This window comes from Peromyscus leucopus, unplaced genomic scaffold (assembly GCF_004664715.2).
Source record: "Peromyscus leucopus breed LL Stock unplaced genomic scaffold, UCI_PerLeu_2.1 scaffold_140, whole genome shotgun sequence".
NCBI lineage: Eukaryota > Metazoa > Chordata > Mammalia > Rodentia > Cricetidae > Peromyscus > Peromyscus leucopus.
In genome coordinates this window covers 94483-106914 of record NW_023504556.1, presented here as the reverse complement: position 1 = coordinate 106914, position 12432 = coordinate 94483, and the positions used below count along the sequence as shown (strand labels likewise).

Below are 12432 nucleotides of genomic sequence, written 5' to 3'. Positions count from 1 at the left end.
GCGAGAGCGGGGTGAGGAAGAGAGAGCAGGGTGAGGAAGAGAGAGTTGTTTCACTTTTACTTCCCTTGCAAAGGAGTGATAAGAAGTCTCACCAAAGCATTTGAATTTAGTTGTGCTGGGTCAGCACTTAGAAAAAACATCTGTCAGCTTTGTCCAGCTGTTCTACCTATTTGTTAATCCATCCAGGCCAGGCAAAGTGTTCATTTGGACATGGCGTGGCTGTTGGTGCTCATGCCTTTTCTGAGAAAGGGGAAAGTCATATAATTTGCTATCAACTTGTCAAACCCTTTAGCAGTTTTCTGAAGCAGGTAATCTATTTTACCTTTAGAGATAAATGTAACCCCACGTTCCTACATTGTCCTTACCATCTCCTACTATAGGCAGAGGAGAAGGGCCCACAGAAATACTCCTGCAGGCCAGCAGGACATCTTCACACTTCAGGGAAGGCATTTGTGCCTCCAACAGATGGGGAAAATAAGACCAGGTATGTTAGGAGCTGTGAGGAAGAGCAGTGGTGATGGAGTGTGATGATGGAGCAGGGTGATGGAGTATGATGATGATGTGAGGAGCAATGTGAGTGAGGAAGAGCTGTGAGGAGCTGTGAGGAAGGAGCAGTGGTGAGCTGAGCTGGTGTGATGGAGTTCTGTGAGGAAGGAGCAGTGGTGAGAGCTGTGAGGAAGGAGCAGTGGTGATGGAGCTGTGAGGAAGGAGCAGTGGTGATGGGGTGTGATGATGGAGCTGTGAGGAAGGAGCAGTGATGATGTGAGAAGGAGCAGTGGTGATGGAGCTGTGAGGGAGCAGTGATGGAGTGTTGATGGAGCAGGGTGATGGGTATGATGATGGAGCTGTGAGAAGGAGCAATGGTGATGGAGCTGTGAGGAGGAGCAGTGGTGATGGGGTGTGATGAGTGAGGAAGGAAGCAGTGGTGATGTGTGATGATGGCTGTGAGGAAGGAGCAGTGGTGATGGGGTGTGATGATGGAGCTGTGAGGAAGGAGCAGTGGTGATGGAGCTGTGAAGGAGCAGGGTGATGGGTGTGAGAAGGAGCAGTGTGATGGAGCTGTGAGGAAGGAGCAGTGGTGATGGAGCTGTGAGGAAGGAGCAGGGTGATGGGGTGTGATGATGAGCTGTGAGGAGGAGCAGTGGTGATGGAGCTGTGGAGCTGAGCTGAGGAAGGAGCAGTGTGATGATGGAGCAGGGATGGAGTATGATGTGGAGCTGAGGAAGGAGCAATGGTGATGAGCTGAGGAAGGAGCAGTGGTGATGGGGGTGTGATGATGGAGCTGTGAGGAAGGAGCAGTGGTGATGGAGTGTGATGATGGAGCTGTGAGGAAGGAGCAGGGTGTGATGATGGAGCTTGAGAAGGAGCAGTGGTGATGGATGAGGAAGAGCATGGTGATGGGTGTGAGGAAGGAGCAGTGTGATGGAGCTGTGGGAAGAGCAGTGGTGATGGAGCTGTGAGGAGGAGCAGTGGTGATGGGGTGTGAGAAGGAGCAGGAAGGATGGACAGACACACTTGGGCAGCAGCACACACATTAGTGCGATGCTTCGTCTCTCCAGCAAACTTCACATTAGTTCTCCACAGACACAGATTTAACCAGGGCTCATGACTCAATTTCAGTTTAACAAATGCACAAATAGATTCAAAGACACAGGTGGGCCTCAAGCATCATTATTCTGGGACTCTTTCTGTTGATGCTATATTTTCTTCTAGTTAAGATTTAAACTGTTGTGAATCATCAGAACTATAGCTAATCAACTGATTATGAAAACATTTTAATATGTTTTAGTGTTTTTAATTTCATGAAGTTGTAAAAAATTATCTCTCCTACATACAAGGAACATTATATACACTAAGCATGTTGTGTATTTATAGTTGTATTTATATATTTAGGAATATACCCCCCACACACACACACGTAATAACAATTAGGGAAAAAGAGTCCATGAATTTGAAATAGAACTGGAGAAGGGCTACAGGGGAGGGTTCGTAGCGAGACAAAGAAAGGGACTAAATGCTGTAATTATGGTATAACTGCAAAAATAAATATTTGTGAAGTGCTTCAGAAAATTAAATATGTATAACTTTTAAATTGTATTTCTTTATTGTTTGGGATGAGAGAGGAAATTTGTGTTGTTGGTGTTGGTGGATGCATGCAGACATCTGCACGTGAAAGTCAGAGGGTATTTTCCATAGTCGGCTCTCAATTTCCTCTTTGGGTTCTGGGGATTGAACCCAGGTGATGAGGCTCGCATGGCAAACACTTTTCCATCTCAGCAGCCTGTGTATGAACAAGCATATGTATATGTGTGCATGTGTATGGTGTTATGACAGTTCCTGACGACATATGCTTCCACACTCTGAGAATACTCATTAGCAGATGGACCGACACTCTCTTCCTCTCTCCTCACAGTCTCTATGGCTACCCTCAGCTCACTTTATAAAACTTTGATTTTACTTTCTTGTTTCAGATTAGGCAAGAGATCCAGCCCTGAGACACTGATTTCAGACCTCTTAATGAGAGAAAGCACAGAAAACGTCCCCAGAACAAGGTACAGAAAGGCTTGGGATGGAGACGTTGCTACAGAGCTTGGGGTACCAGGGAGGTGAACTGAAGAAGTTGGGAGTCCATGTGAACATTAGGATGGAAGAATCCAGAAAAGAGGGATTAGGGCAGAGATGGGGTGGAAAACCGTATAGAAAAGACCTTGCTTTCATGCATTCACTGGCAAATCTCAACTTCCCGGGCATATTGCTTTCTAATGAATATTATTTAGTGTTCCTTCCTAAATATGACTTCTAGCTTGAAATGATACTCTATAGAATGTCTTGCCTTGTTAGAAGTAAGGGAGCGTAGAGCAAGCCCACAGCTTCAAATTGAAATGACCAGTCATCTATTTGGGCGGAACAATCTAGTTTTCATACATTGGGTGGCATGCCCAAATGTTCTAGAGCCTGCATCCGTCATGTGTTTGATTCTGCCTTTCCTGGCTTTACTGGAGATAAGTCAGATACTCCTGGCTACTTTTTGATATATTTTGGTTCGATACAGTGATTTGTTCTATTCAAAGAATCACTGTTGGGTAACATATTATCCTTAGGTGCATATCTGTCGTTTGGAACCTTTCTTGGAGTACGTGTAGTTCTTGAGACAGGTGTCTGCCCAAATCTAAGGGCTCACCATTGGCTAAGCAGGTGGCTCCTGGACAAAAAAAGCGGTACTGCTAAAAGAGGCAGAATCTGCCCCCACTTTCCTAACCCGAAACTGCTCTGTGGACCTTGCCTCCTGCAAGATCTCAACACACATTCTTATGTATCCCTAGTAGCTAGCTATCTCCCCTAATGCCCAGAACTCTACACCATCAGAAGCCATGTTCCCCAGAAGAGGTCACCAGTGTGCTTGCTCAGTGAGTATGACTGGAGGGTCCCTCTGCATGGAAGTTCTCCATGGAGAACCCATGGTGACAGAAGGACCACCCACCTCCCTCAGTGCTCTTTCAGTTCTCTTAGGAAACAACTGGCCAGATGATTTCTCTGAGGCAAACAATCATTTGAACTGGAATAAAGTTCAGGGCTTCTGTCCCTGGAAGCATCACCCTAGACTTAAGCAGTGAATTCGAGGAATGGTAGGGAATTCATAAGCATTGTTTTTGAGACTAAGCAATAAGCATCTTTTCATGTCTCATTGATATGCATGGGATATTCGTCACAGTAGAAGTTTAGGGCAGGCTATGTATACTTATTATTCTTCTGGAAATAATGATCCAGACCTACTTAGAACTCCACCGCCTGCACAGTTAGTGTAGGAAATAAAGTTAATTGCACCCTGACTGACAGACTCAGTCATGTGCAATTAGAAGGAGACCAAAGTTGATAGCCTTGAAGTTGCCTGTGAATGCTGTTTTATTAAAGGGGGCCCTTTATAGTCTAATAAATAGCGTCTTGCTCCATCGGAAAGGCTTGCTGGAAAACAACCGTAGCATATTCAGAGTTGAGTCACACTAACCTTCTTGTTAGAGTTTCACATGATTCCTATAGTTTTGATCTTCAGAAATACGGTGGAGTCCCTCGGCTCCTTTGATAAGTACAGAGCCTTCTAAGTACTCTCTTAGAGACTCCAGTTCCCATGGGCAAAAGCTGATGAACTGGATCTTCATTATGCTGCTGTTCCATGTGGCTTCTTCTTTTCAGTGCCAACAGGAGGCTTCATAATAGCTTCTGATCGTTGTGCAGCTCGGGACGGAGTGTCTCACTCTTGTAGGACCCCAGGGAGCTGCAGCAGTTGCTCTTCATGATTTTCTTCTTGTGTTTTACAGGCTTGAAGACCCTTCCATGTGTGTGGGACATGAAACTCCCTCTCCTGACTCTTCCTGTTTTCCACCCACATCTCATCTCATCCTGTGATACCCGTCTGCCTGTCCCACCAATGCATGCGGCCACCGGGCTGGATTCTGCATCATTTCCCTTATTGTCTCTGTATATATGTGTATTTAAATAAAGTATCATGCATTCAAAATTGCCTTCTCCTCAGTGACTAATCTGTTATCACAATAGAAAGAATTAAATTATAATCAGTCTCAGGCAACAGATTTAGAGTTTGTTTCACCAATATTGAAGCAATGGCCACGAAGAGTAAATGGTGCTGGTGTCCTTGGAACAATTTGTCTCAGAACTTTGTCAATGTGTCTCATATCCCTCTGTCTAACACAGCAGTCATGAGTGACTGACTGAACACCCGATGTGACTAATGTAAATAAGGAGTGGAGTTTTCCATCCTGTGTCATTTAAATTCATTTGAATAGGCATGTGTTGCTGGTGGCTGCCACATCACATCCAACAGCTAAAGTCTATGCATGATTTGAGGTCACCCTTTGAATATGAGTAAGAATCACACTGGGCAGGATGATCACTTCACACAACATGGGCATGTTAATTAACTTAGCTGAAACGTCATTCAACTTCCTCCTCCAAGCACTGATTTGCATGGGCTTAGTTTAAAATTAATGCTGCTCAATTCTTAAATGTACTCATATCAAAGAAAATGGGCCTTCCTTATCCCACAGTGTGTTTTGTTCTACCCTGTAAATCATATGTGATATCTTTAAATTGCTAGCAAATACCCAATAATAATGTTTAATAACAGAGACAAATGCAAAGAAAACAAACAGATTTAGGTGATTTTTTTTTTTTTATCATTTTGCCAATATCCGTAGAAGGTACTTATAAAAACTAAATTGACCTGGTGTCTCTATGGAAATCATCGGCCCATTGGCCATCACTGACTGTAATATATGACACATGACTGTCTGTTATTTTCCGTACATAAATAATTTTCACATTTCCCCAGCCAGTGATGCTATTTGCAAGTCTCCTTGATAAAAATTGTCCTAATTTCTAAAAGTCCTCATTATTTTTCTTTGTTCCTTTAAATACTGATATGCAAGGAAGGTGTTTTAAAAATCTTTAAAGGTTGACTAAGTCAGCATTTACCATTGTATAACATGAGTGTTCACTACTAACTGATTACATTTGGAATTTTTGTTTACTAAAGTCAGTATTATGTAAAGAAAGTTGACTCAGCCATCTGGCAGCACAGATAGGCTGAGAATGTGTCACTGTATAAAGGCTTCATTACATAAGGTAAATAAAAAAGGAATAGTATGCATGAGCCATTGAAAAATATCCAGGAACTTCATTTTAATGGAAAATGTCAACTTCTTGTCCCACCAACCTAAACATCAAATAGCCACATTTCACTCATCCCCAGTCCTTGGTCTCCAGCTGCTTCACCACATCTTATCAGAAAGACTGAACGCCCCATCCCTAACTTGTGTGGTCCAGGTCCAATGACTTCTCAGACTCTCTTCTCTGACTTCCAACATCATGGGACTTCTGAGTTCTCACTCATGAGATGGAGATAATAATCCCTAGGGATCAATATTCATGGTAAGTTAGAAGTCAGTCATGGAAGTGGGGTAGGTAGGGATTGTGTTTTGATGAGTTGGGTTATCAATCTCCAGTAAACAATAATTGCTTTTATCATATATACTGATGATTAACTTGAATAATTGAGAAACTACATGTCAAAAGATCCCTGTAGTAGTATTTCGCAAACATTTTCAGACTACTGACCATCTTCAGAGTAGGCTTAAGGATGCTGGACCATCTACCTGACAGGGCACAAATAAGCAGGGTGGAGATAGCCCCTCCCCCCTCGTAGGAATTAGGAACCTGGTTTATTAGAGCAAGGGAGGGTACCCACCTCAGGTTGGGGAGAGCACAGGAGGCAGGACAGACCTCTTAGGGCCGCTGAAGTGGTAGCAGCAAATGCCACGTGGAATAAAAAGGACAGCTTAGTTTCTTCTCTGATGGCTGTGATAAAGTATACCTTCAGAAGCAACTTACGGGAGGAAGGTTTATTTTAACTTAGAACTCGAAGTACAGTCCATCAGTGCAGGGAAGTCAAGGCTGCAGCTGGTCCCGTCAGAGTCCACAGTCAGGATCAGGAGAAGGCAGAATGCTCAGTGGTGCTCAGTTCCTTTTCTCTAGTTGTATAGGTCAGCTTCCATCCAGAGAATGGCACCAACCACGTTGGGCATAGTCAAGACAATCCCTGTGGGCACGGCCAGAGACTCCTCTGCCAGGTGATTCTAGAACCTTCTGTTCAGCTGACAACACACACCATCACAGTGGGCTTGCAGATAAAAGACAGTAATATGCGTTTTGATTGTGTTTTAACCATCCCCTGATTTCTGAGGGGTTGAATCCTACTTGAGATGAAACCAAGTCCCACACCATATCCTAACATTTTTCTTCAGGCATTGCTCACCCCTCTACCTCCAGAATTCCCACACCAGGGCCCCCTGCCAATATTCTTTCTTCAGGAACTCAGGGCTGGACTTGTCATTCAGAAATGAACCACATTCTTACGGACAGACTGAGGAGTTCAGAGACTAAATGAAAGGTTACTTCCACTGCCTAATTCAGGAAGGAGGGACTGTGGACTTCTTTTGCAACTCGTTAGAGGCCTCGCTGTCTTCCAGCTTCTTTCCCTCTGCCTAGGTCAGGATAAAGGACCACATAAAAAGGAAATCGGCCCTGGTTTGAGACCAGAGTTTCGTCAGTGAAATAAAGATTTTGGTGTACCTGCTCCAGGATGCAGCCATGCACACAGCTTCTGTATGGACCTCTGATGCCAGGGGGAGTGACTAGGGTGGCAGATAATTATTCCTCCTCTCTCTTTCTAATGCACCAACACTAAGCAAGCGTAGTTTCTTATTCCCATGCACACATTAGAAGAGTTCCTTGCTCCTCCAGAGAGACCACTGGAGTCAACTGCAATGCCATCACAACTAAAATACATTCTTTCTGTTATCATAAAAGAAAACAGTGTTTGAGCAAGGCATTTCAGGGGACTATTCCTCCATCATAGTTCTGGGCAGGAAGATTATGATATTGTCACAACTAAAATTATTGCCTTTTCTTCTGCTCATTAGAACAATTAGCACAGTGAGACACACACAGAAACCTTTCCTTTTAAAAATTAGAGTGGAATAACTTATAATTAATCCTATGTGTCATCCAGGCCATTTTTTATTGTGCTAAGCAATAGCTATTAAGTTAAGCTCATTCTCATGCTGCAAAATTGAACTGCTGTGCATTATGGGACAGCATTCCATGTGCACAGACACTCGTCTTCTCCCTGACACAGCAGATGCTCTGTGAGGCTCGTTCAGCCTGGAATCAACTACGAAGACTGAGGATGATCTCAGTGAGGCCAGAACACAGCCAAGCTTGCCTGACCACCCCACAAAGGCTCTCTGTAGAGAATAGCAACGTTCAAATGATTTTTCAATTAAAGGTCACCTGGAACAATTGGATTTTTAATTATTCTAATACACAAATCCTATCACTGCCAAGTCTTCTGAACCAGAGCCACCTACCAAGTGAGCTGGTCTATGTAATTTAAGGCAAGAGTAAACAATGCCAGCAGAACCTAGACCTTGCAGTCTTCTAGCCGACGGAGTGGCGTATCGACCAGGTTAAAACAGAACTCTCTGATCTCGGCATTTCTTGAGTCCCAAGAAGTCATCAATTTTGGAAATATTCATTGAGTATTCTTTGCAGCCAGTACTATCCCAGGTTCTAGGAGTGATACAAATGTAAGGGAGATGGTCCTCCTGCACTTAAATATCTGTCAATTTATAAAGGAGATAGACACGTTCTTAAATGACATGGACAAGGCAGAGCAGAGCAGATGTTTAAATAGAAGCGTAAAGCAAGAGGCCATGGGTGCGAGGAGTGGGGGTGCCATGAGAGTGGAATTTGGTGGTTGACAGCTGTTCATGTTAATCTTTAATCTGAGGAATGTCAAGATCATTTTAACTGCACTAACTCATAGAAACAAGCTTTACAGGACTCTAACCTCACAACTCAGGGAGGGGAGGGTTGGCCATCCATCTCAGGATGAGCTCCTATCATCTGAACAAATGTACACGTGGAGTGGGATGAGAGAAGGACCGTGGAAGGGAAAGGATGGTATCCGATCCTCTCTTGCTAATAGTAACCTCACCCATGCCCTGAAAATGAGGGTCTTGTTTGGGCAACAAAGTGAGAAGAGGAGGTACTTAAAGCTAAAGTATCATCTTTGTGTGTGTGTGTACACACACATACAGGCACACTCACACATGCTCACATACGTGAAAATCAGAGGACAACTTGCAGGAGCCAGTTCTTTCCTTCTGCTCTGTGGGTTCCAGGACTGAGCTCCAGGGGGCCTGGCAGCACGTGCCTTTAGCCTTTGCCTGCTGAGCCGTCTCCCTGGCCCGTATCAGGCATTTGAAGGGTTCGCTATTGTGATAGGGGATTGTGCCCAGGTGATGAGGTGTGAGAGAGGAGACATTTCTCTCTCTCTTCTTTACACAGACTTCAGAAGCTGCTCTCAGGAGGAGCCCCTGTGACCATCAAACCCTGAGTGTGCCTCCTGAGTGAGTGTGCCTCCCAGTGTGCCTCCCTGAGTGATGAGCGTGCCTCCCTGAGTGAGTGTGCCTCCCTGAGTGTGCCTCCCTGAGTGAGTGTGCCTCCCTGAGTGTTGCCTGCCCCTGAGTGAGTTGCCTCCCTGAGTGTGCTTCCCTGAGTGAGTGCCTCCCTGAGTGAGTGTGCTCCCTGAGTGAGGTGCCTCCATGAGTGTGCCTCCCTGAGTGAGTGTGCTCCCTGAGTGTGTGCCTCCCTGAGTGAGTGTGCCTCCCTGAGTGAGTGTGCCTCCATGAGTGTGCCTCCCTGAGTGAGTGTGCTTCCCCTGAGTGAGAGAGTGTGCCTCCCTGAGTGTGCCTCCCCCAGCACAGCAGCGAGGGACACTGACCCTCGGCAGAACAGGTTTTCACAAATGGCCCAGCAGTTGTGGCGGACGCTGGCAGATCAGCTCTGGGGTATTCGTGTGTGGGGTGACCAACAACTCTGTTTTTTCCCCAGAACAGTCTGAAGTTTAGCACCAAAGTTGGGCTGCCTGGGATACCCCCAAGTTCCAAGCAAGCAGACAGTTGGTCCCTCTGAGTGGGAAGAAGAGCAGAATAATAATAATCTCAAAACAAGGAAGAAATGCTCCAAGTATCGAGACTCTCTCACAAGCAAGGCCCTCCCCGAGCCGTCAGCATTGACACCTGAATGAATAAACATCCAACCACATGTGATCTCCCTAATTGACCTTGAGGCACACTCTTCCCTTTAGATAATTATAAATTGTAATTTCAAAATGTTCCAAGTTGAGAAACATCAGCTGTAAAGACATTAAGAATGTTTTGAGTCTCTAGACTAGGCGCTTCCATATTCTAACATTATCAATGCATGGGTTCTGTGAAATCATAAACATTTAATTTCACGGCTAATTAATTCTTTATAATAAAAAGGATTGCAACTTGAAAATCTAAATAGGTGTTTGCTTTCTGGAGTTATAAGTTTTGTGAGTTTCTGTGGGGGCGGGGGGGGAGAGAAAGAGAGTATAGGAAGCTAACATCTGTTGAAAACTGGCCCAGATGATCCTTCATTGGCTTTTTAATCTTCCCCCTTGCACGAGGGTTAGCTGTTTCTGATGTATTTAATAGACGAGGAGACTGAGGCACCAAGAGGTTCAATGAGACAAGACACAACTCCTGGGCAGTGTTCTAGCTTCCTCTGTTGCTGTGATGAACAACACTCTGAGTGGAAAAATAGCTTTGGCGAGGACTGTTTATTTCCAGCTTTAGAATTATAGTCTATCACTGAGGGAAGTCAGGGTAGGTCCTCAAGTAGGAACTTGAATTTGGAACCATTGAGGAATGCTGCTTCCTGGCTCTCTCAGTCTCATGCTTACTTAGCTTACTCATGCAGGTCAGGAACATCTGCTCAGAGGATGGCACTGCCACAGTGGGCTGGGATCACCTACATCAATTAAAAATCAAGCAGTTCCCCACAGACATGCCCACAAGCCAATCTCATTTGGGCAATCCCTCAGTCTAGACTCCCTTCCCAGGTGGTCTCTAGGCTAGATAGACCTCTATGTCAGTGATTCTCAACCTGTGGGCTGCAACCCCTTTGAGGCATATCAGATATTTACATTACGATTCATAACAGTAGCAAAATTACAGTTATGAAGTAGCAATGAAATAATTTTATGATTGGGGTCCCCACAACATGAGAACTTAAAGGCTGCAACATTAGAAAGCTTAGGAACCACTGCTCTGGGTAGACTCTGTTGTGTCAAGTTAACAGTTAAAGCTAACTAGCACAGCTGTTGCTGAAGCTAGAACACAAACCAGGCCAGTAGGCCTGCACACCAATGTTTCTTGAGTTACTTTTTAAAAGTTACTTCTTTGAGATTTTCATAAAATGGGTTTCGACCACACTTAGCACCCCAACTCCTCTAGGACCCACCCCTTTACTACCCACTCAACTTTGTTTCCTCTTCTTTTTTCCTCCCATGATGTCCGATTTGTCTGCCCATATGTTCATGGCTGCATGCCTTTACACTGGAGTGTGGCCAATCTATCATCAGCAACACTCTTACAGAAAGCCAGCTCTCCCTCTCCCAGCAGCTCGCAGTTAGCTTGGTTAGGGATGGGACTTCATGCCCACCTTCCCTCTCCATGCTGGGATCTGGTCTGGCTTGAGTCTGCATGGGGCTTGTGCATGCTATCACACTGCTTTGAGTTCATGTGTGCAGCTGTCCTGCTGTGTATGTGATATTTTATTTGTGCTGAAATATGATTTTATTTGTATGTTAATAAATAAAGTTTGCCTGGAGATCAGAGGTCATATGAGCCAGGAACAGCAGTCTGGTGTGGTAGGCCACACCCTTAGTCCGATCACATGGCAGGCAGAGTCTCTGTGTGGTCAAGGACACAGCCAAGCGTGTTGACCTGAACTTTTAATCCTAGTACCAACCATAGAGACCTGGAGGTCTGTATAGACAGGCAGTGACGAGGAAGTCATGTGGTTGGGTTTAGAGCCAATGAGAAGGCAGAACAGAAAGGCAATAAAAACACAAGTCAGGCAGGAAGAAACTCTCTTTGGAAGTGAGGCGAGGTGGTAAGATAAGGTAGTTGTGACTCTCTGATCTCTTTGGCTATTTACCTCTGTATTTGCTCTGTGTTTCTTATTTTACTAAGACTGTTTAGAATTTCGTCTACAGCTGTGTCCAGAAGACACTGCTTCTGGCAGTCGTCCACTGCATCTGGTTCTTATAGTCTTCCTGCATCCTCTTCTGCAGTGATGCCTAAAGAGGATCCCTGAGGGAGGAGGTGTGCTATCGATATCCGTTTAGAGCTTGAGCATTTCCACAGGCTCTTAGTCTCTGGTTGTGTTACACTTTTTACTATAGGGATTTCAACTGATCATTTCACACATTGTGTTAAGGGAGAGCAGCATAGAGAGCTTGGTATTAGAAAGTTCTGATCTCACCATCACACATGAGTGCTCTTGTCCTCAGAATTCACCTTGCCTAAAAGGCTAGTGTGCAGACACTAATACATAGCTCCTGAAAAAATACGACCACATACCTATTTATTCCATCAATTTACTTTCAACCTTCATAAGCTCTAGCTATAACTGTTGTAACACAAGATTGCTATTTAAGAACTGTAAATTAAAAAGCACTATGAACCCAGAAGTCTAGAGTATAATTATTATGATTACAGAGATAAATTTATAGCACCTAACTTTTTCTGCTTACTTTGATTTAATTAACTTCCCTTTTTTTCTTATCTTCCATGAATAAACCAAGTTCTATTATTATTATTAATTTCTTCTACTAATTTGGATATTACATTTTCTATTTTCTGAACAAAGTAAGGATATATGAATATGGATACTCCAATGGTTTTCTCTAAACATTTTGTTCTCCCAAGTGAGATATCAGTAGCTTTTATATTTCAAACCATAGACAGTCAAAGCTTACTG

General features: G+C 44.1%; 1 protein-coding gene across 1 annotated transcript in view; it reads left to right on the top strand.

The window, feature by feature from the left end:
- LOC114689785 (pro-neuropeptide Y-like) overlaps positions 1-12432 on the top strand; it is a 52132-nt gene that overhangs the window by 4117 nt on the left and 35583 nt on the right. The window contains exon 3 of the mRNA XM_037201775.1: positions 2472-2606. Coding sequence (XP_037057670.1) covers positions 2472-2606 — 135 coding nt within the window. The remainder of the gene's footprint in view (positions 1-2471; positions 2607-12432) is intronic.